This window comes from Hyalella azteca, unplaced genomic scaffold (assembly GCF_000764305.2).
Source record: "Hyalella azteca isolate HAZT.00-mixed unplaced genomic scaffold, Hazt_2.0.2 contig4227, whole genome shotgun sequence".
Lineage (NCBI taxonomy): Eukaryota > Metazoa > Arthropoda > Malacostraca > Amphipoda > Hyalellidae > Hyalella > Hyalella azteca.
Genome location: NW_025934448.1, coordinates 134,708 through 158,697, shown reverse-complemented (window position 1 = coordinate 158,697; position 23,990 = coordinate 134,708). Strand labels below are relative to the sequence as shown.

General features: G+C 43.7%; 1 protein-coding gene across 1 annotated transcript; it reads left to right on the top strand.

Annotated features, from left to right (window-relative positions):
- The first annotated feature begins 632 nt into the window (after positions 1-632).
- Positions 633-22,601, top strand: LOC108678855 (probable cytochrome P450 49a1). The gene is made up of 8 exons (XM_018167349.2): positions 633-1,102; positions 1,386-1,626; positions 6,051-6,167; positions 15,700-15,946; positions 18,704-18,870; positions 19,568-19,646; positions 20,185-20,388; positions 20,949-22,601. Exons 1-8 carry the CDS (start codon positions 838-840, stop codon positions 21,069-21,071), a joined length of 1,443 nt encoding a protein of 480 aa, XP_018022838.2. The 5' UTR covers positions 633-837; the 3' UTR covers positions 21,072-22,601.
- The last annotated feature ends 1,389 nt before the right edge of the window (positions 22,602-23,990 follow it).

The window sequence follows — 23,990 nt, the reverse complement described above, 5'->3', positions numbered from 1 at the left end:
GCTTGTGAGACGCTGAAGCTGCTTCGTCTTATCGCTTGTGAGACGCTGAAGCTGCTTCGTCTTATCGCTTGTGAGACGCTGAAGCTGTTTCGTCTTATCGCTTGTGAGACGCTGAAGCTGCTTCGTCTTATCGCTGGCTGCTGCGCGCTGGTTTTCTGCCTCCTGTGGGCAATATACACTCACTCACGTTACAAAAATTCAAGGCTTCTGCTGGTCCAGGAAATTTCTACCCAGGACCAGTATCGGCCAGACCCGCGGGAGAAGTAGGCGCCCTGCTGCTGGGGAAAGAGGACATTCCTCCGGGTGTGCTCACGGGTTCCATGAAGTCTTTCACTTGGGACTCGCTGGACGTGTTATGTCGTTACTTGAGTGCTCCAAGTTCAGCAAGTTATACCTTCCCGCTTCGTGGGTCTCTTGACGCATCGCCAAAAACGTATCTGAAACTGAAACGCTCAGGTGTTTCTGTTTCAGTGCTCAAGAAGTTGTAAACGTTCAGCGCTAAAAATTTTACTAAAATTTTTAGCATTGCAACTTCTTTTTAGTAAGGGCTGATTTTTCAACATTCTGTGCGAGATTTGTTCGTGCCTATTCTTACCTAAAGGGCTAGTATGCTGAAGTGTTTACTTAACTGCTTATAATTTTCGAACATTTAACAGAAATGAGATTTAAGTTCTGAACATTAACTAATATTCCATTTTTGTCAAGTGACTCCCTATACTGAGAACAAATATTTCCCTGCATTCACAATGTGAGTCTTCCCTGAAATTTAAAATTAGTTCAGTACAAAAGAAGAGACTAATTGCGAGCTGATGGTGCCGTATCAGTGAGGCCATCAGCATGTTGCTCAGTGCTGCGCGCCCGCTCCTCGGCGCAAGATGTAGCGTTCCGGTGGCCGGTCTGTGTGCTGTAAGGGCCCGAGCCTTGACAAGAGGAAAGACGCTTTCAGTTCAGCGGCAGGAACGATGTCTCCACTGCCACGGCGGTGCTGCCCTACAGCGACAAGGGCCCGCGCCCCCCGAGCTGAAGGACATCAGGCAAATTCCTGGGCCTAAGCCGTTGCCACTCCTCGGCAACACGCTCTACATGCTGAACAAGAAGAACGGTGAGCCAACTAGAGATTTTCTCCATAATTTACTGTCCTATTCCGCGGTGAAAGAATGAAAATAATGCTAAAAATGTACCTTTTACCCCACCATTCATAGAATGGTTGAAGTGGATACAATAATGTAAGGTGGGCAATTCATATGATTTCTCACGTCGGATTCGAGATTCACTTTAATTCTGAATTAGGGACCGAAACTTCCGAACATAAAATGTCTTATGTGCCCCCTCTTCCCATTTTATTTCATCACGAGCTTGTAACTACGAATCTAATTTATTCCCAGGTTTTGACCCTCAAGACTTCAGCGTATTCTGGAAGCAGCTGATGCAGGACTTTGGCCCGATTGTGAAGCTTAAAATTGTGAGCATGCCGCAGATGGTGGTGACCCTGAACCCTGATGACGTCCAGACCTTCCTCAGGCCTACGCCTGACCACCCCACGCGCTTTGGCTTCAACAGCGTCGCCAAGATCAGAAAGGAGGACAAGACCGGCCTCTTCAAGGACAACTACGGCCTCCTCACCGAGTGAGTCTCAGTGTAAAGTGGGACTGTAACGACGGCCTTCTTTCGGATTGTGCCTCACTGTAGGTAGGGACTGTAATGACTGCCTTCTTTCGGATTGAGACTCACTGTAGGTAGGCACTGTAACGACGACCTTCTTTCAGATTGAGCCTCACTGTAGGTAGGGACTGTAACGACGGCCTTCTTTCGGATTGAGCCTCGCTGTAGGTTGGGACTGTAACGACAGCATTCTTTCGGATTGAGACTCACTTTAGGTAGGGACTGTAACGACGGCCTTCTTTCGGATTGAGCCTCACTGTAGATAGTGACTGTAACGACGGCCTCCTCACGATGTGAGCCTCAATGTGGAGAGGGTCTGTAGGGTGTCACCTAAAAAAGCGTACAACTTTTTAAAACGAACTTTGCTAGTCTCGACAATATTTTTGTTAGAAATATATGTGGCATTACCATACAAAATTAATCCATATGACGCACATTTACTGGTGTCGCAAACAATATCAAATAAAAAACTAGAAATTTACTGATGACACAGCTGCTACATTTAATAACGAATTAAGTATCCAGTCATTATTTACTTGACGTACGTAAATCATTAGTTTTGAACACTCATCAAATGCTCCGGTTCGACTTACATACGTATTCACTATAGTCTATACTCTATAGCAACATGCAATGTAAATTTTATTTTTATTATATGCCTCAAATAACTAAAATTTGTCACGGCCGTTGAAATTCGAACAATTTCTTTTATGTTTCTCCGGAAAGACTGTTGACTGTCAACAGTATTTGACACGTCTCAATGTGCTTTTTAACTGTCTGTAGCAGTTACAGAATCTGCTCCTTATCAGTAGTTATCGCATAATTTTAATTCCGTTTAGTGCACTGTCGCTTCAGTGAAGTCGTTTACAGCACGTAATATTTTGACTCGATGCACAGTCACCTGATAGCCCTGATGATCATTCCGTACAGCGCGGCGACCATATGTTCTGTCGGTATCATCAGGGCGGTCTATCAGTTGTCTAGATGACTGAGAAACAAAGCCAGGCAGTACAAGTTCGCAAGTTTACGTAGACTAAGAGTAGATTGCTTATTACCGCTGGTGTCATCACTCCGTTTCATCGCTCCAAGCAAATCGACATGATTTCAACTTAGAAATTGGTTCCAAAGAATGCTTAAGCAGGTAAACAACGATATACCAACCATGACTTAAGGTTTGTGTTCAGAGTGAGGCGAAGTCATGAAGCAAGGTATTCGGTACCAAGTTGTAACATACTTGCACTGTCCTCAGCTCGGGCAGTTTATACTCTCGAGCTTCTAGTCTCTGTTAAGTATATCTGAGCCAGCACTCATTTTGAGGCAACGGGCGGTTTTCAGGTGGCCGAAGAATGGCCTGCGCTCGGCTAGAACTAAGTGGGTATTGTCGACCATTGACCATCTATTATTACTCGTCTAAATGAGTTGCACTTCACCGCAACACCCGTCGTTGACCGACAGGTGAATAATATATGACGTATCTTTCCTCCCCTATACCTCCCACTACGCCTTCATCGGGACTATTACTTGACGGGATTTTCACGCCGCATGTAAGCATGCTCGTCTATAACTAGTTTTTAGTGACAAATTTCTACAGCAAGGAGGTTGATCAAGAAATACATTGTATACTGATTAATGGAGTATAAAAAGTATGACCTATTGATATTTCGTAAAAAGGTAAAAGTCGCACAATTAACGAACATTGACGTTTAAACTTGCAGTTTTCTTCATCATAACTTTCAATACAAAGTTTACATATTTTATCATCTAATTGTAATCTCATTCACTAGTGGCGTGATGTTGAATCTAATTTGTGAAGAAGCACGTAGGGAGCAGCAAAGTCTGCCCGCAGAGTCCAAGGCCGTGCGACTTAAAAGTTAACAGGCGTCTTAGGAATACAATTCCTGCTGCTCTGGATATACCGGCGTACATGAATGAGACAACATTGAGCTCTCTTATAGCTCGCTGCAATTTAGTCTATAAGTAATATTGACCTCAAAATGGCAGATCATGGTGATATAAAGCGAATGAGTCAATATTACAACAAATGAGTATTTATAAGGCGCGTGTTGAGAGCCGCGAGACCTCTGACAGGATTGGCTGGTGTCTATAGGTTCTTCACTAATTTGGTTCATCTTTACTCTTATCGTAAATGAGTTGACAGTCTGAATTTTTCCATGCTTATGCAGCTATTTATTTTCACACGGTGGACATAAAAAGAAATAGATGAACTGATAAAGGAAAATAGAGTTATGATAGATAGAGTTATGTAATTAAGATAGAGTTATGATAGAGGAAACTTTAATAAACTTCAGTTATTAATGTTCATAAATATTGCGATTTTTATACTTATTAAAGTACTAATGGGTTATGCTTTTTATTTTTGAATGATTGATACAGCCGGCATATATTGATCAAGCATCTTATTGTAAATATTTGTCAGAAAAACTAGTTGAAAACCAGCGTGCTCACATGGGAGTGATAATACCGACGACTCACACTTCTGATGAAGACGTAAGAATGATGGGACGCATACGTCGTTAAAGTGCTTATACACGGGGCGATTAGTTAGGTCTACTTGGCGACGCAACTATTATTTGTGATGATTAACGTGTTCAGAGGCAAATAGCTGGTTCATTGCAGGCAGAGCAACTCAAGTTGTTTTAAAGCAGTCTAGTTCTAACTTCTAGTATGCTCAGTAGCGGACCGGCCGTCATACCGAGCAGCGAGCACAACTGCGTCGCTCTCTCTCGCCCACTATAGCGCGCACTGCTGTAGAGCACTCGCATGCCTCCACCGTGCACACCCTTACTCGACAATTCCCAAAGTCGCACTGACGCGGGCGCAGTGTACCGAAACACTTAACTCGTGTATAGGCTCTCAGCCTGCAAAACTGTAATAGACGCAACTAATCGTCCCGTGTATAATCACCTTTAATTACTCACCGTCTGTGGCGTTTTTCATACTCCTGTCTTAGAATGGGAGTGTCAGCACTGAAGAAATAGGCCCATGGCGTGTTGCCGATTTTGCTAGTTTTCGTGACATGATTTCACGAGGGATCCGTCCTTTTGAACCCGATCTTTCCATAACTGACGATTGATTGAGATAGCTGCTGGACTTATTGCAAGGCTCGTACGGTGCTAGGCATTTCAAGACTGAACATATATATGCTCCTGCATAGCTTCGTCTAGTCTGTTTTTGAAGATGTTCATACTCGGAGCTTCAACGATGCTATCAGGAAGGCTGTTCCACATGTCGGTGACTTGAAGCGATTCTTCTACTGAAAGAAGAATAATTATAAGTAGCCAATGAAAGTCATGATCGAACGTGTTAAGCCGATAGTTATTCCAACGAACTTGCTCCGTCCTGCCCAGATCTAACTGCTATGTAAGTCTAAGTACATCTCAACCTTCGCAATAGTATCCTCAATAATTGTGTATAAATTGTAAATCCGAATGTTATTGTTCCTACTTTTTGGGTCATAGTAAATAGTCATGTTTGTATTGGTGTTTGAAAGGTCGTTTTTAGCGCATTTTCTCATTTATTGAAAAAATGTTGCTATTGTGCTCGCCATGTCCGTCTGTTTGCCTGACCGTCCGTCCGTGATTTCATGTTTTCGTCAACGAGAAAATGCGCTCTCTGTCATTCACTGCATGGTGAGTATCCAGTTATATTTTTTGTGTTTCATCTTACACGTTGCCAGTGAAAGGAAGATAAAGCGTCTATCTGTCCACGCCTTTACTCGAAACAGTTATAACTGACCGAAATACCGTGCGGCATGACCAGTACGCCAGGAACACTAAGCACTAGAGTGCTTGTTGTCTGACGAGGGTGAATTTCTGAACGAGATGGTGTTGATAAGGTGGCTCGCTTTCGATCGGCCTGAGCCAATTAGTTATAGTCGACCGACGTTCATTCCTCGGCCATTTGAAGGTCACTCGTTGCCTCAAAATCCGTACTAGATCAGATGTATTGCAAAGACTACAAGCTCTAGAGTAGCAACTTCCCATTTTAGGAGGAAGCAAGGAATGTACACCGTGGAATACCTCGCTCTCAGCCTTCGCCTCACTACGCTCAGAGTTCTAACACAACGCGCCTTAGTAGAAATACTTTCCAGTAGCGGAAGATTAGCTTGCTAGAACTATGATGAAAAGTGAATTACTGGCAATTATCATTTGCAATCAAGTGCACTGGTACACTTAAGTCAAGTGATCGTCTAAACATGTTTAAAAATTTATAAAAAAAGTACCTATCGCTAGTATGAAGAAATATAAATGAAATGAAATCCAGGGTTGAACTGTGACAAGATAAATAATAATTCTGAAGTGCAGCAATTGTTCAAGCACGCAGCATGCCCAGCATCTAATCACCCACACCCCCTCCCCTCCCCCCAGGAATGGCCCTCGCTGGTGGCATCTCCGCCGCCGCGTGCAGGCGCCGCTGCTGCGCCCCAAGAACGTCGCCATGTACCTGCCTGCTGTGGACGGCGTCGCCTGCAAGTTCATGGACAGGTGACGGTGGACGGGTGGACAGGTGACGGGGGACGGGTGGACAGGTGACGGGGGACGGGTGGACAGGTGACGGTGGACGGGTGGACAGGTGACGGTGGACGGGTGGACAGGTAACGGTGGACGGGTGGCAGGTGACAGGGGACGGGTGGACAGGTGACGTTGGACGGGTGGCAGCATGGACAGGTGACGGTGGACAGGTGGCAGCGTTGATAGGTGACGTTGGACGGGTGGACTGGTGGCAGAGTTGACAGGTGACGGTGGACGGGTGGCAGCGTGTACTAGTAACGGTGGACAGGTGACGGTGGACGGGTGATAGATTCTACTGCGGAACACAGGATAGATTCTACTGCCAAAATCAAAACATCAGAAAGAAATTACACAGTTAAAAAAATCAGTTATGGGAAGGGCGAATCTATCGTAATCAAAGGAACAGGGCAGTTCCAAAAATTTCCGCACCGGCCATCACAATCTACGCGGAAGTGAAGAAGAACAAACAGGACTCAATGTCAAACGCAACAATTTTTAGGCCTACAGAAGCAAGTAGATCAGATTCAACAACAAATGCAGCAGCTGTTGATATTAAACGAACAACAGCAGAAATCACAGCAAAAAATGCAACAACTGCTGAGCCAGAGACCCCTGGCAGTGCAGTGTTACAGCAACTAAGAACGCAAAGAAAGGAAGAGTCCAGCTGGCATCGCGATAGCCAACATCGAGGGGCTCTTTCCAAGAAGAAAACGCCACAAGATCGGCGTACTTGAAGAAATTGCTGAGACAGAAGGAATAATCATGCTTGCCTTAACCGAGTCACACCTAAGAGAGGATATCCAAGATGGAGAAATCGAGGTGAAATGCTTTCAACATTACCGAACAGACCGAAAAGAAGGGAGAAGAAAAGGAGGCGTTATAGTTTACCTCAAAAACTTCATAGCGGCGTAAACAATTCACTTGCATTTACGCTCCAATGGATATGTGGCACATGTTATACTATACATCTCCCATCTCCATCTGTGCATAGCTATCGTATACTGACCGCCTGACTGCCCGCCTGAAAAATTTAATGAAACTCTCGATAGAATAGAAACAGAGGTGGCCAACTTAGGTGAACCTTCCCCAATATTGTGGTTGCGGATGATTTTAACCTAACCCACATACTATGGCCAAACTTGGACTGTTTAGAACGGCGCAGAAATCAGGCCAGAAACCAGGCAACACAACTACTTCGATTCGCAAGGGAGCACTTGCTAAGTCAACAGGTTCTGGTGCCAACAAGAGAACATAATATCCTGGATCTATTCTTCACCAGCAATGAAGAACTGATTGCTGATATTCGTGTTGAGGAGACCACACTGTCAGACCATCGACTAGTGGCGGTCAAGACAACAATTGAGAGGGGAACCCAGCCAAGACCTACACCTCTAGAGGGGCTAGCTGGGCTAAATTTTCATCATCAAAGAACAGACTGGGAGGCCATTGGGAACGAACTCCTTGTAATTTACTAGATCTGAGTTCCTGGAATTAAACGCCGAAACAATGTACAACAAACTGTGCCAAATATTACTGCAGGTATGCGTGCGTCGCACGCCGGGAAAAACGACCCCCAAACGCCACATAATTCCGAGGGACAGACGGATCCTCATGAGAAAACGAGCGAGCTTGAACAACCAGATAACGGCCGCCTCCAGGAATATGGAGATGCGGAGGCTGGAACATCTAAAGGAGAAAATTGAGGAAACTGAACGACAGTTGCAGGACTCACACGAGGCCGAGCAACAAATTGCAGAGGCGCCACCGGTGTCTGCCATTCGAGAGAATCACAAATATTTCCACAAATATCCCCAGTCAAAGGCCAAAATCAGAGCCTCAGTGGGGCCTCTGAAAAATAACGGTGTCCTTGTTGGAGACGACCAGGGCATGTGCGAACTTCTGGGAGCGCAATTTGAAAAGGTATTCAGCGAACCCCGATACTGAAGACAGGAGAACGAAATTGGTGTCTTTCAAGAACTTCCGCGGTGAGATTTCAATCCCTGCGGGAAGGACCACTTTCCGTGGCAGGGCCAAGGCTGTTCAACGTCCTACCAAGATATCTAAGAGAGGGGGAGTTCACTCTGGAGACCTTCAAGAGACAACTGGACGTGTTCCTGTGCACAATCCTAGATTGACCTCCCCTGCAACACTACCAGCGGCGAGAAGCAAGCAACAGCATCGTGCATCAGGTGGCCCAAATGAGGGCGGATGAACAATTGGTAATTAGAGGCGGCGATCCATCGTGGCCTGGGACTGCTACGTCCGAAACAAATACCAAGATACCAAGGTGGGAGCGTGGACAGGGGACGGTGGACGGGTGGCCGCGTGGACAAGTGACGGTGGACGGGTGGCAGCGTGTACAGGTGACGTTGGACGGGTGGCAGCGTTGATAGGTGACGGTGGACGGGTGGCAGCGTGGACAGCTTATAGTGGACGGGTGATGGCACAGACAGGTGGCGGTCTGGACGGGTGATGGCACAGACAAGTGGCGGAATGGACAGGTGACAGTGGACGGGTGATGGCACAGACAGGTGGCGGTATGGACAGGTGACGGTGGACGGGTGATGGCACAGACAGGTGGCGGTGTGGACAGGTGACAGTGGACGGGTGATGGCACAGACAGGTGATGGCACAGACAGGTGACAGTGGACGGGTGATGGCACAGACAGGAGGCGGTATGGACAGGTGACGGTGGACGGGTGATGGCACAGACAGGTGGCGGTATGGACAGGTGACAGTGGACGGGTGATTGGTGGACGGGTGATGGCACAGACAGGTGGCGGTATGGACAGGTGACGGTGGACGGGTGATGGCACAGACAGGTGGCGGTATGGACAGGTGACGGTACACGGATGTTTGCGTGTACAGGTGACGGTGGACGGGTGACGGTGGACGGTGGTCGCGTATACAGGTGACGGTGGACGGTGGTCGCATGGACTGGTGACGGTGGACGGGTGGCAGCATGGACAGTGGACAGGTGACCCAGCAGGCATCTGACGTTGAAACAACGTTGAATATTGGTTGATTTCGGGTTGAAATGTTGAACAACCAATTTTAAAATGTTTTAAATGTTTTCCCAACAAACTGCTGTGTCAGGCTGTCTATTCAGTGACCGCCTGATGTATGTTCGTCTTTCCGTTTATTGGTGGGACGACTTAATTTAGAACTTACTGGGGTTTCCAGAGTTCTTATTAGTGTCCATATGCTATAGCAGGAGAATGATGAGAGTGACAACTCTATATTAGTAATTATTAAATATACAGGCGATACAGGCGAGTACTGAAGGTACGATGAGTTACTATTACAGTAGTTGAGAAGGTAGAGTTAACGACACCGTCTCACATGAGACGAGTGAGTATCTGAGCCGATAGACGTCGTGGACGCGTCTGATGTTAGGCTGCGAATGGACTGCAGCTAAGAAGCTTGGCTTTTACTTAAAGTAGTGCAGGTTCTGAAGCTAGCTGGCGAGACTGAGACCACATGGTTTAGGAAGGAACTAAAATAAGATGCAAGCTGGGCAAAAGTCTTCAGTGGAATAATCGGCATACAAGATGGAGTTACAACGTAGAATTCGGTCTACATTTCAAGAAAGTCGGATTATTGAACTAAGTGATTTGAGTATGATCGCTTCACGATTTTCTACATTAATGACTGGTGGTAAGCTTGAAGAGCTTATAGAGACGCTTACTACAATGGCGTCGCGGAAGATGGCGTGAAGAATACTACCAACAGCGTGGGTGGTGACGTATGCACAGAGCTGGGCAGCGCTACTTTAAAATTTAGCGGCCGCTAACGCGTGCTCTAAATGTAGCGGGCGCTACCGCTACCGCTACCGCTACAATTGCTTAAATGTAGCGCCGCTACCGCTGCCGCTACTGAAAATTTGGCGGCCGCTACATGTTGCGCACTCACTGCCCACCTCTGCGTATGCAACAAGTCGCCTGACAGATGTGCAGGACCTGCCTCTGCGGAGGTCATCCCTCATCCTTGGTCTCATCTCTTTCGCTTCTGGAATGACCAATTTCTTTGAGGCACTATTACCATAAACTTATGTTAGAGAATAAAGCATTTGGCTGCTCTGCAAACCAAGTTTCAACATGAATTTGATGCTTGATATAGCCTAGATATCCGCAGATGCCATGTTGCATGAACGGTTGTTGCTTGAGAACAGCGCCCTGCGTTTCTAACATTCAATCGAAGGCTCTTGTGAGAATTTGTAATAAAACGTCGGTACAGGATCGTTCTGGTGCGTTGTCATATTCTTTTCATATAATTTTAAGTTATGTCCGTCGTCTTTCGAACTCATGTTCAACAAACAAACTCCTTGACCTATGTAATAGCATCTCTCAGTGTTTGGTACCTTCAAGACGCAGTCAATAGGTAGAATTTAGGAGAATCAAGTCATCAACAGAAAAATACTGATGTAAAATCGCGTTTCGTCACACAAGAATGAAAGTTGTGATCTAGAAATGAGCAGCCGTATAATTCTCTGGAAAAATATACAAACGTGGCATAAATACTTAAGAGACTAGAAATGGAAAGTTACAACAATAACGATGTTTATATTTGCTACCACACATTCATAACCAGTCAATATACCACCGAATATTAATAGCCTAGTCGCGCAATGCACTCCACCAAATAGATGATTATAGTGGGCATTTTGTGCTGGGACGTCTTATCTTAATACCCGCAGTATTGTTTTGGATCAGTAGACATTCGCAACTTTAAACAGTCATTCGAAAAAAGTTACACGCATAGCCAATATTGCAACAGAAAGGATTCTCCAGATCGACTTGACTGTCTTGCAATCAATTTTAAGGCGTTATTCCTCGTTAATTATTTCCTATACTTTGCCTCATGCCAGGAGAATTTCTTACACTAATTTTCATGGAAAAACTTGCCTCCTATCTCTGGATTTCGACTTCCACTAACGAATGAATTTTAATAGCATCGTCGTCTCCGACGACGAACAAAAGCAGCATCATCGTCCCAGCTTCATGCTCCACATCGTCGCTTTTATTCCGTGACGAATGGGGCGGTGGCTCCATTTAAGTTTGAATGCACTCTATTTATGGGCGATACCCACACAGAGTAGATTGTTTATATGAGTACAATTATTAATGAATAACCGGAAAATGCATTATAATTTTCAAGGAGCTGAACAATTCTTAGATGACGTTGCTAGATTAAAAGGCAGATTTAGCAAATAATATATTAACGACGTTTCGAATGTAGCAACATTCACTTTCAAATAAAGAGAAGCATTGAATTGTGAAATTCTGTTGGACATATACATACATAATACACGGAAATAGGATACTTATGTCCAACAGAATTTCACTATTCAATGCATCTCTTAAAACTTGAATATAAATGTTGCTACATTCGAAACGTCGTCATTTGCTAAATCTGCCTTTTGATCTACAAACGTCATCTAAAGAATTGTTGGACTCCTTGAAAATTATAATGCATTTTCTGGTCATTATTAATTGTACGCATATAAACAAGAAAATTCTGCCATCTGAAGAAGAGATTGTATATACATTTTACCGTCAACTATCGCCAAGTTAGTACCCGCTTGGCTACGCGATTGTCAGTTATGTAAATAATAATTTTAGGTAAATTAATAATTTTTAGAGTGACCATCTGACCTTTAAGATTTAGAGTTCTGTAAATTTAATTAGCTGTCCTAGAGATGTTTTAATGCTGGCTTTAATCCATTGCTATCCTTAAAGTAATCAAAACTACTTTGAATGAAAATTTTTAAATGTATGCTCTACCATACTATTTTTGAAATTTTCTTATGACCCTCTTATGATAAAGATTATGCTATAAAGCTTTGAAACTTAAAAGGCATATATTTTTACAGACGTGTTTAAGATGATTTATGCCCATTGATTTGAAAATGGTCTACGTAATTTTGGGAATATTTTTACATCTATGCTTGCATTTCACATTTTCTAAATTCTCATATGACCTTCGAATGATCAGTTCTTTAGTATGTACTTAGAGTTAAATTAATGAGTTTCTTATTCAAGGGACTAATGCTGCAATCATGCTTATATAGTGTCCGCCGGTGATGGCCGGTGGTGTCCGCCGGTGATGGCCGGTGGTGTCCGCCGGTGATGGCCGGTGGTGTCCGCCGGTGATGGTCGGTGGTGTCCGCCGGTGATGGTCGGTGGTGTCCGCCGGTGATGACCGGTGGTGTCCGCCGGTGATGGCCGGTAGTGTCCGCCGGTGATGGCCGGTGGTGTCCGCCGGTGATGGTCGGTGGTGTCCGCCGGTGATGGTCATTAGTGTCCCTCGGTAATGGTAGTTAGCTTCGGTCTTGTGAGCACCGATGGTTCCAGTGAGTACCTACCCATCCAGTGGACGGTGCAGGTGTCCTACCCTCGATAGCATCGAGCAACTGCCTGGCCATAAGGAGCAAGGCTTGTCTGCACGATGTGTAGGCTGTCGTGCGCTGACAACTTATAGGTATCTAGGGGGCAAGGCTTGTCTGTACGATGTGTAGGCTGTCGTGCGCTGACAACTTATAGGTATAGGGAGCACGGCTTATCTGCACGATGTGTAGGCTGTCGTGCGCTGCCAACTTATAGGTATAGGGAGCAAGGCTTGTCTGCACGATGTGTAGGCTGACGGGCGCTGACAACTTATAGGTATAGGGAGCAAGGCTTGTCTGCATCTTGGCTGTTATGTTATTTGTCTTGGCTGTTATGTTATTTGTCTTGGCTGTTATGTTATTTGTCTTGGCTTTTATGTTATTTGTCTTGGCTGTTATGTTATTTGTCTTGGCTGTTATGTTATTTGTCTTGGCCGTTGTTATGTTATTTGTCTTGGCTGTTGTTATGTTTTTTGTCTTGGCTGTTATAATATTTGTCTTGGCTGTTGTTATGTTTTTTGTCTTGGCTTTTGTTTTGTTATTTTTCTGACTGTTATGTTATTTGTCTTGGCTGTAGTTATATTATTTGTCTTCGCTGTTATGTTATTTGTCTTGGCTGCTATGTTATCTGTCTTGGCTGTTGTTATGTTATTTGTCTTGCCTGTTATGTTATTTGTCATGGCTGTTGTTATGTTATTTGTCTTGGCTGATATGTTATTTGTCTTGGCTGTTGTTATGTTACTTGTCTTGGATGTTATGTTATTTGTCTTGGCTGTTGTTGTGTTATTTGTCTTGGATGTTATGTCATTTGTCTTGGCTGTTGTTATGTTTTTTGTCTTGCCTGTTATGTTATTTGTCATGGCTGTTGTTATGTTATTTGTCTTGGCTTATATGTTATTTGTCTTGGCTGTTGTTATGTTACTTGTCTTGGCTGTTATGTTATTTGTCTTGGCTGTTGTTGTGTTATTTGTCTTGGCTGTTATGTTATCTGTCATGGCTGTTGTTATGTTATTTGTCTTGCCTGTTATGTAATTTGTCATGGCTGTTGTTATGTTATTTGACTTGGCTGATATGTTATTTGTCTTGGCTGTTGTTATGTTACTTGTCTTGGATGTTATGTCATTTGTCTTGGCTGTTGTTATGTTATTTGTCTTGGCTGTTTTTATGTTACTTGTCTTGGCTGATATGTTATTTGTCTTGGCTGTTGTTATGTTACTTGTCTTGGCTGTTATGTCATTTGTCTTGGCTATTGTTATGTTACTTGTCTTGGATGTTATGTTATTTATCTTGGCTGATATGTTATCTGTCTTGGCTGTTGTTATGTTATTTGTGTTGGCTGTTATGTTATTTGTCTTGGCTGTTATCTTATTTGCCTTGGTTGTTGTCATGTTATTTGTCTTGGCTGTTGTGTTATTTGTCTTGGCTGTTATGTTATTTGTCCTGCCTGTTGTTATGTCATTTGTCTTGCCTGTTGTTATGTTATTTGTCTTGCCTGTTGTTATGTTATTTGTCTTGGCTGTTGTTATGTTATTTGTCTTGGCTGTTGTTATGTTATTTATCTTGGTTGTTGTTATGTTACTTATCCTGACTCTCATTTATCCTGGCTGTCATTTATCCTGACTGTCATTTATCCTACTCTCATTTATTCAGATTGTCATTTATTCTGACTTTCATTTATTCTGTTTGTCATTTATCCTGACTCTCATTTGTTCAGACTGTCATTTACCCTGACTGTTATTTATCCTGACTGTTATTTATCCTATCCTGACTGTTACTCATTCTGTCTTATTCATGTTGGAAAGTAATTCCGAATTGACTGTAAGATTTAGTTCATTGAATTTTTAAAGTTACAAATTGAAATACTAAACAAAACAGTGAGATGATTCAATATATAATGTCAATTATCCTCTATTATAGTATTGTTTGGGGGCCTCCTTATAATATATATGCAATAAAGTTTACATGTACATTATCAATTATAAATACATTATAGTTTGATTGGAAAGGACTAAAAATTAAAGTTTCTCTAGAAATATTACTGCGCAGATAACTCCAACGCGTCGCCAATAAAAATGTCTTTCTGTTCTGGCGATAACGTAATAACGTAACAGGATGACGGGCGTCAGGAGGGATTGGCTTGGAAGCGTAACTAAATTGTATAGAGCCTGCCTCTACTTGCGTGTTCTGGGACTCTAACATTTTCGCGAGCATTTCTGTAACAAGTATCCAACAAACCACATCCGACAAACTTTTCGGCCCAACTCGTCTTGTTACCGTTGTTACTTGTAACGCTTCCTCCGCCCGTCCTCCTGATGCTATACTTGTAACGCTTCCTCCGCCCGTCCTCCTGATGCTATACTTGTAACGCTTTGTCTTGGCTGTTGTTATGTTATTTGTCTTGGCTGTTGTTATGTCATTTGTCTTGGCTGTTATGTTATTTGTCTTGGCTGTTGTTATGTTATTTTTCTTGGCTGTTGTTTTGTTATTTTTCTTGGCTATTGTTACGTTATTTCTTGGCTGTTATGTTATATATCTTGGCTGTTGTTATGTCATTTGTCTTGCTGTTCTGTTATTTGTCTTGGCTGTTGTTATGTTATTTTCCTTGGCTGTTTTTATTTAATTTGACATGGCTGTTGTTCTGTTATTTGTCTTGGCTGCTGTTTTTTATTTTTCTTTGCTGTTTTTATGTTATTTGTCATGGCTGTTGTTCTATTATTTGTCTTGGCTGTTGTTCTGTTATTTGTCTTGACTGTTATTTATATTGGCTGTTGTTATTTGTCTTGGCTGTTCTGTTATTATTCTGGCGTTTATTCATGTTGGAAATTAATTCTGAATTGAGTGTAAGATTTAGTTCATTTTAGTTTTAGTTCATTGTCTTTCTGTTCTGGCGATAACGTAATAACGTAACAGGATGACGGGCGTCAAGAGGGATTGGCTTGGAAACGTAACTAAACTATACAGAACCTGCCTCTACTTGCGTGTTATGGGGCATTAACATTTTCGCGAGCATTTCTGTAACAAGTATCCAATAAACCTCATTCGACAAACTTTTCGGCCCAACTCGTCTTGTTACCGTTGTTATTTGTAACGCTTCCTCCGCCCGTCCTCCTGATGCTATACTTGTAACGCTGCCACCGCCCGTCCTCCTGATGCTATACTTGTAACGCCTCTTCCGCCCTGGTTCCCGATGCTCAGTATTGCGCTGGAGGCCATACAAGAGGCGGAGGCCCGACTGGAGGAGGCCAAGGCTCTGGGGGAGCCTGACCGCCAGCTGACCATCATGGAGACGTTCCTGAGGACGGATGGTCTCAGCCGCAGCGAGGTGGCCACCATGATACTTGACCTCATCATGGGGGGCATCGAGACGGTGGGTGTTGCGCTTGATAAGTAATATAACGTACATGATACAATGTTGGAACTTGAACATAATAACTTGTGAACATGACGGACAACATTCATACTTCCACGTTATACCTCCTACAACTGGTGAACATAACTGTCAACATTCATTCTAGTGATACTATGAAGTTATAACTCGTACAACTGGTGAACATAACGAACAACATATGTACAGTGGTTAGACAAAATAAGGGAAACGCCTGAGAAATCCATAATATATATATAGTAGGGTGTACTTACGCGTCTTTCGGTAGGTAATTACCGCCTCAATTCTCCAAGGTATTGATTCATGTAAATTTTGGATTGTTTTCAAAGGAATTTTAACTCATTCATCAGTCAAAACTCCCTCCATCTCTTTCAATGACGATGGCGGCGAAAAACGACTTCTGACTTGCATCTCTAAAATCGATCATTAAGGGGAGCGTCTTTGTCCAAAATCGAAAATTTTGGCTTTTCCGCTTTTTATGCTTCTCTTACAGTTTACATTCTGCCGCGTCTGACGGTATCAAAACCATCTCTGTACGTTGATTTTGATTTATGCGTTCACGGCAGATCGCGAAAGAGTTGCACTGCGTGAACCCTTTAACAAATACCTGCCAACGGAAATTCGAGCCACGCACATATTAGTGTACTCTCTCAGCCTCGGGCTTCAGTTATACCCGAGCTGTCATGGGGAAGGTGTTCATGCCGTCGTTCTCTGCATCGATGACTCGCTTCGGAGTGAAATAACACGTAACTTGAGTATCTTGGCTACGAGAAATATCTTTATATAGCGCGCGCGCCGTCAGAAGGGGTTTTTCAGCTGTCCCGATACCTCCAACCGCTCTCAGTGCAAACCTATCTCCTCCTAAAGTTTTGAATCTACAGCAATGAGACATATACCATTCGATTAGCAACAAAAAGATCGACAAATTTGCGCTGGCTTTTTTTTCTAATTTCGTGATAGTTTGGATTTTATCTTGCGAAAAGGGGGGTTGGGGGGGGGGGGTAAAATCGAAAATTTTACGAAAAAAGCTCCCACACCCACAAAAAAATGAATTAAAAAAAACGCCTTCGCATATTTGAAGATATGGTCTTTACGCATCGAATGATATGTATCTCGATGTTGTAGCTTGAAAATCCTAGGAGAAGATAGATTCCTACAGTACCTCCTTTTTTGGCCGTTTTCTAAGAATCTCACGATCTCGATGTTGTAGCTTGAAAATCCTAGGAGAAGATAGTTTTCATATACAGTACCACCTTTTTTGGCCGTTTTCTAAGAATCTCGCGTTTTCTTTGATTTTTTCGGTAAGTTTACATGGAAAAAAAGTCTTAAAATTTCGTTTTACATACGTGTATCAAATTTCGAAGTGATCCGTCCGTAAATAAAAAAGTTTTTTTCGGACCAAGACGCTCCCCTTAATGCTATATACTATTCAGGTCTAATGCTTGTGGTGACCAAATGCTCAACTTCATTATAATATTCCTCGTGCCATTTTATAACAATTCCAGCTGTATAGATTGGGGCCTTATCATGTTGACAGATGGTGGTCCTCTCCGGAAACATTTTTGAACCATTGGATGAATTTGGTCCTTCAAAATTCCTAAATAGTCACTGCTGTAGATTCTTCCATAAAGAGAAATCAATGGTCTGCCGGATTTCCAAGAAATAGCACCCCAGATCATCACAGATCCCCGGCAATGTTTTACGGTTGGGAGGCAGTCGGGATTAAATGACTCGTTTGGCTGTCTCCAAACATAAACGTCAGAGAAAATCACATTTTTTCACTGCTCGAGGGACCTATTCTGGAGGTTTTTGCATCACTCTAAACGCTTTGATGCATTTGTATTTGAAACCAGTAGTTTTTTAATTACAGCTCTTCTATAACATCTAGATCGTCGCAGCTGTCGCAGGACAGTCTTCACGGAAACTGGGTTCTGTAGAGGTCCATTGTAGTCTGCAGTAAAATAAACAGACGTGGTTTTTCGATCGTCCATAACAATTAATTTAGGTACCGACGGTCTCTCTCTGACAATTTAGACTTCCGGCCAGACCTATGCTTTGCTAAGGACATTTTTCTTTCAATTTCAATAGCAGTCATTACTTTTGCGACAGTATCTCTAGAAACGTCAAGCATTCAGGAAGTTTCTGTCACACTAGCTACTGCCATTCGAGCACCAACAACTTGATTCTTAACATCAGAGAGGTTTGCCATTTTTAACTAAAAATATCTGTGCAAGAATAAATATCAGTTAGCAGCAAAAATATATAATATAATATGAAAATATGTCACGTTTATTGTCATTATTTATAACATGCTCGAAAATTACGATATCAAAATTTCAGGCGTTTCCCTTATTTTGTCCACCACTATATTATGATGTTATAACTCCTACAACTGGCGAGCATAACGAACAACATACTTGAGTTGAACGTGCCATGTGTTCATGAGGTGTCTTAAAGAGACTCGTACAATAATTTGCATTGAAGCTCACTTGGAAGTTCATAAGGGTTATGCAGCGACGCCTTCCACTTCCACTTGATGCAGTGACGCCTTCCACATGCTGGAGCGATGCCTTCCACTTGATGCAGCGACGCCTTCCACATGCTGGAGCGATGCCTTCCACCTGGCCGTTATTCTTATAAGTCACCATGCCCCTATGCATGGCGTCAGCTGCTCTTATTCTTATAAGTCACCATGCCTCTATGCCTGGCGTCAGCTGCTCACAGTGTGCCCTGCTGCAGACGTCGCTGTCGGTGGGCTACGCGCTCTACCTGCTCGCCCGCAACCCTGAGGCGCAGCGCCGCCTGCAGCAGCAGGTGGACGCCGTCGTCAGGAGGGACGAGCCCCTCAAGCCTGAGCACCTCGCCGCCCTCGACTGTGTCGTTCACGTTATCAAGGAGACCCTCAGGTGCCGTGCCCTCTGCTTTGTATGTAACATTGTGTCATGGCAGCTCCGGTCCTCTGCCTTGTACATGTAACATTGAGCCATGGTAGCTCCGGTCCTCTGCCTTGTGTATGTAACATTGTGCCATGGTAGCTCCGGTCCTCTGCCTTGTATATGTAACATTGAGCCATGGTAGCTCCGGTCCTCTGCCTTGTATATGTAACATTGTGCCATTGTAGCTCCGGTCCTCTGCCTTGTATATGTAACATTGAGCCATGGTAGCTCCGGTCCTCTGCCTTGTATATGTAACATTGAGCCGTGGTAGCTCCGGTCCTCTGCCTTGTATATGTAACATTGAGCCATGGTAGCTCCGGTCCTCTGCCTTGTATATGTAACATTGTGCCGTGGTAGCTCCTGCTCTCTGTACCTTATGTAGCCTGCAGCGGTGGCTGCTCCTGCCTTCTGTCCCTCATGTAACTTGGAGCGGGGGTAGCCCTTGAAAACTGATAAGGAATTACTTATTTTTATAACTTTAATTAGTTAGCATTGAAATGTTGGTTATCCATGATTCTGACATATTTCAAAGTAGTCAGTAAGATTGAAGAAAATTTTTATGTGCTGTGCAAGAATGTGCTGATAAAAGTGTACAGGCAAATTGCTTAAATTCCACAGAATATCATAGGAGTTTTTTTATCCATGTTGATTGCCTCGTTTTTGGCAGGCTCTACCCGGTGGCGTTCGCCAACGCCCGCCTGCTAACCCGCGACGCGGTGCTGTCGGGCTACAGGGTGCCTGCTGGCGTGAGTGTCGGGCTACAGGGTGCCTGCTGGTGTGAGTGTCGGGCTACAGGGTGCCTGCTGGTGTGACTGTCGGGCTACAGGGTGCCTGCTGGTGTTCCTGCTGGTGTGAGTGTCGGGCTACAGGGTGCCTGCTGGTGTGAGTGTCGGGCTACAGGGTGCCTGCTGGTGTGAGTGTCGGGCTACAGGGTGCCGGTGCTGCGGCAGTTGGCAGCATCAGCCGAGTGTTGCCGTTTATTGCTATGGTTGGTGTTGCTCTTGCTGGTACTGTGTCTGAGTGCGTTGTCTGAGGCTGAGAAAGACTGTAATTAAACTCTCCTGCCTGTCTTAGTTTGAAGTTGCTCATATCATAGAGCGTCGATGTCATCAATGTGTAAATAAGTGGAACATCTCACAATACTGTCTGTTGCGTGGTATTGCCTAACTTCAAGTGATGGTAACTCTTCTTGCTAGGTGTTCAGGTACGTGGTTAAGTCGGCCGTTTAGCCCGTATTTCCACTTACACTTCATTGCTTCTCACATATCCCCACCGTCACTGCAGACGTTCGTACTCGGCTTGAGCGGCCTGGTGTCGCGGATGGAGGAACACTTCCCGCGGCCCCTGGAGTTCCTGCCGGAGCGGTGGCAGCGCGACCGCCCCTACGGCGCCATCCATCCCTTCGCGTCGCTGCCCTTCTCCCACGGCACCAGGATGTGCATCGGCAAGCGTCTGGCCGAGCAGGAGATGTACGTCTTCCTAATAAGGGTAAGATTCGCTGTTAATAAGAACATGTGTAACATGAAATATTCTCAGCCGTTTGGATGAAGAACTTTTCGAGACCTGTCCTCATACGTCTAAAAAGTCTTTTCTTCATTAGGATGGGGCGTAGTCTTCATTTTAAACAAGCGAGTTCTAGTTAACTTGCGTCAGGCTGAGGCAGTCTACTTGTCACAGCAGGACAGGCGAGACCAGGCGATAAATAATAGAGTTGAGAGTAGCGTGTGCGGGTGCGTCGGCCTGGTCCAAGAAACAGAATAATGCTACCATAATAATTTATCTGTAGTATTATATCATGACGCGTCATCATGTCGTGACGCGTCATGTCACCACAGGTGCTCAGCAATATGCGGTCTTGGGTTTACCTGCGTTGCGTTGCTGTATCATTGCCAGCGAAACAGTGTCTCATATTCGTGTTCATAATTATTATTTCTAAATAATAATAAATATCTTGAAATGTAACGTGGTGCTCTTGAAATGTAACGTGGTGCAGGCAATAGTGTCCCTTATTCATGTTCATAATTATTATTTAATGTAACGTGATGCAGGCCATGCAACGGTACACCGTCACCTACGAGCTGGATCACGACGTTGTCGTTCAGACGCAACTCGTCGCCAAGCCCGTCACGCCCCTCGCCTTCAAGTTCCACCCTAGGACCGATGCTCTGTAAGCCCGTCACGCCCCTCGCCTTCAAGTTTCACCCTAGGACCGATGCTCTTTAACGTTCTCCGACATGTGCACTAGAGTGCAAGTGGAAGTCAAGTTTCCTTTTCGTCATCTAAACTATCAAGTCGTCATCTAAACTATCCGAAACATGGGTCAAGAGTCTATCATTCACTAAATATTCCACTTCACGCACAATCGTATGAAACTCAGAGCAGGATACGAGAAACTGTCTAATACTTGAAAATGTTGTTGCTCCAATAAGGCAACAGGACGCCAAAACGATTTATTCCCACACGCCGCCAAAACGAGGAGTCTTTCCCGGAATAAATTTCAATTGTATCCTCGAGTTACACAACGCATCTTGTACCAACTCACTGTTACAAATTTCGCGCAACGTGGTGGTAAATTGACAAAAGTTGGTGCATTATCACTTAAAATTAGAGATGGAAATGAACGTCTAGCATTAAATATACGAAATAGAAACATGAATGCTTCAGCGGATGCATTCTCAGCAAGTTCCAAATGTATCGTGCGTTGTTGGAAATATCCGACGTTCTTAAATTGTAACATATTGGATTCTTTTTCTCCATGCCTATCGTTAGGCATGGGTTTGTAAATAAGTTGTTGGCATTGTAACTTGATGGTGAAGGCATCTATCTTCTTGGACGCGCTTCGGCATTCTGTATTCAACGCCATACCTTCTTAATTCTATTTTTGTTATAGTGATCACTCTCATTTTTCATTATGTTTATTTAAGTTAAAATGCATGTTCGCTTCTACTTTATTTAGAAGGCTGACACCGACCTATACTTGGGCATTTGCCCTCTATACTGTGGTATAACCACCTTGGCCATAGGCTTATAATGAACTTGAAGTTAAATTCCTATCTATATGTATATATAGTACTACCTAGATTGAAGAACCGAGTTCTTCTTCCAGTCAAATTCATTAATGCTTCGGAGTCTGCCTCTCCTTCTACTATTTCCCTTTACATGCCTCTTAAAGTTGCAGCTTAACCGCTTGGTGGCTAAAGATTTTAAGGTGGGTCCAAGGCTATTATAGTGGCATATTGCGTCTTACATTTATGCTCTTGGAGCTTTAATTTTGATTACCAAGTACCTAACAGCTATTTATTCCTTTCATTCGATAGAATAACTGCGTATCCGGGGGGAAACAACCTTCGTTCTATCTTTTGGTGACTTTCAGCGACACAGAATACGATACACAGAGCCTTCCGTCTGTCAGGGTGTGTAAAACGTGTAAAGCTTTGCTTCTGAGAATGTATTTGATTGAAACTTATTGCGACATTAGAATACTACTACTGTAATGCAGAATTGTAAAATTTATACGATATTTCTTGCTTCTACAGTTATGTTGGGCCGAGTTTGTTCGTCGGCATAACGGCGATAACCTGTATCGGAACCGCTGCCAAGCGTTATTTTTCTGGACTTGGTTCAATCCTTGATAATTTGTGAATACGTCTGCTTTCTCAAGCTTTGGACCAGTCATATCTGAAATAAAAGTTCCATTTGTATACTGTTTTGTATTAAGCCTAACAGCGTGTCACCATGCTGGTGAAGAGACATACATATACCGACACGTGTCCCTTATCTTTAACGTACATATATAGCTCCTGTATAACCAACCCCAACCGTGCTGAAAGGATTAGCCTCAACGACGCGGTAATGAGGATAAATGGCGACAACAGGTCGCTTGATAGTCCGAGCATGGCAACACTCACAAATATATGCATGTTCTGAGGACGCTCTTAATTTGCACGCTGTCTACCACTCGGTACCCAATATCTACCTATCTCTAATAGAGCTCAAAACGTAGTTCACTCCAGCATGAAATAATTGGAAATTATAGGAAGAAATCAACAAATTCGTAAAATGACATTTGGAGGGTTGGAGCTATGGAAACTCAGCCGTCTGTTGCAAAGCTGCATGTCGTAATCTCCCACGGCAAAAACAAAATCAGCCTGCCCCCTTCTATCTCAAGATTTGGCTGTCTGATAATAGAAGGTTTTACATTAACTTTGCCCTCCAAGTACTGGAAGCAATCCCCATTATAGACGTTGCAAAAGTTCAATGAGCTTGGATTCAGAATTTGTTATTTCTTGTTGAGTCAAGCTGCTACCACAGGCAATAGATGTGCTTACAGGTGCAATGCAATACCTTTAATCGGTAAATGAACCTTAAACATATACAAATACTCTATCATTCGTACATAGGAGCTACAACGGTTCACAAATTTAGACACGAATCGAGAAACATTTTGTTCTGCGACTTCAGCAGTGGAGACATGAACGGCGTCTTCGTCAGCAGTTGGGATCGGGATCGTTTGTTCATGATCAGCAATGGCCAAGCTAGCATATTTATCGGATGTCATGAATGGAATTCAAGATTCCTTATTTGATAACCAAGCAGGTCCACTAACCCATTCTCTGCGTCTGAGAAATTTATCTCCACTGACACCGCGCGCGACAATATCTGCAGGGTTCTCAGAACTTGGAACGTATCTCCAAATTGCGCGTATCTCCTTCAACCTCTGGTCGACATATTTCCTGTTGTAAGGGAATGCAATGTCACCTCTGACGTGACCTCGGTAGGAATCCGTAATACTTTGACATTCTGGTTTACGATTCTACCAGAGGTACATGGTTCTTTCTGTCATGGTTATTTTGGGGCGCATGCCGAAGGCCAGCTTTGCCATACTTCACACTTAGTTCATATTCCTTTCCATAGGTAAGAACGCTAGAGTGCATAACGGCCTATGAAGCCAAGTGCTCAAAGCCATAGCGCCGGTTGTCCACAGCCACAAAATAAGATTGCCAAAGGTAAGCATGGCCATACTGCATCTGGCCAAACCTCATCTGGCCTAACCTCTTCAGGCCTAACCTATACAAGCTGCAACTTTTCTC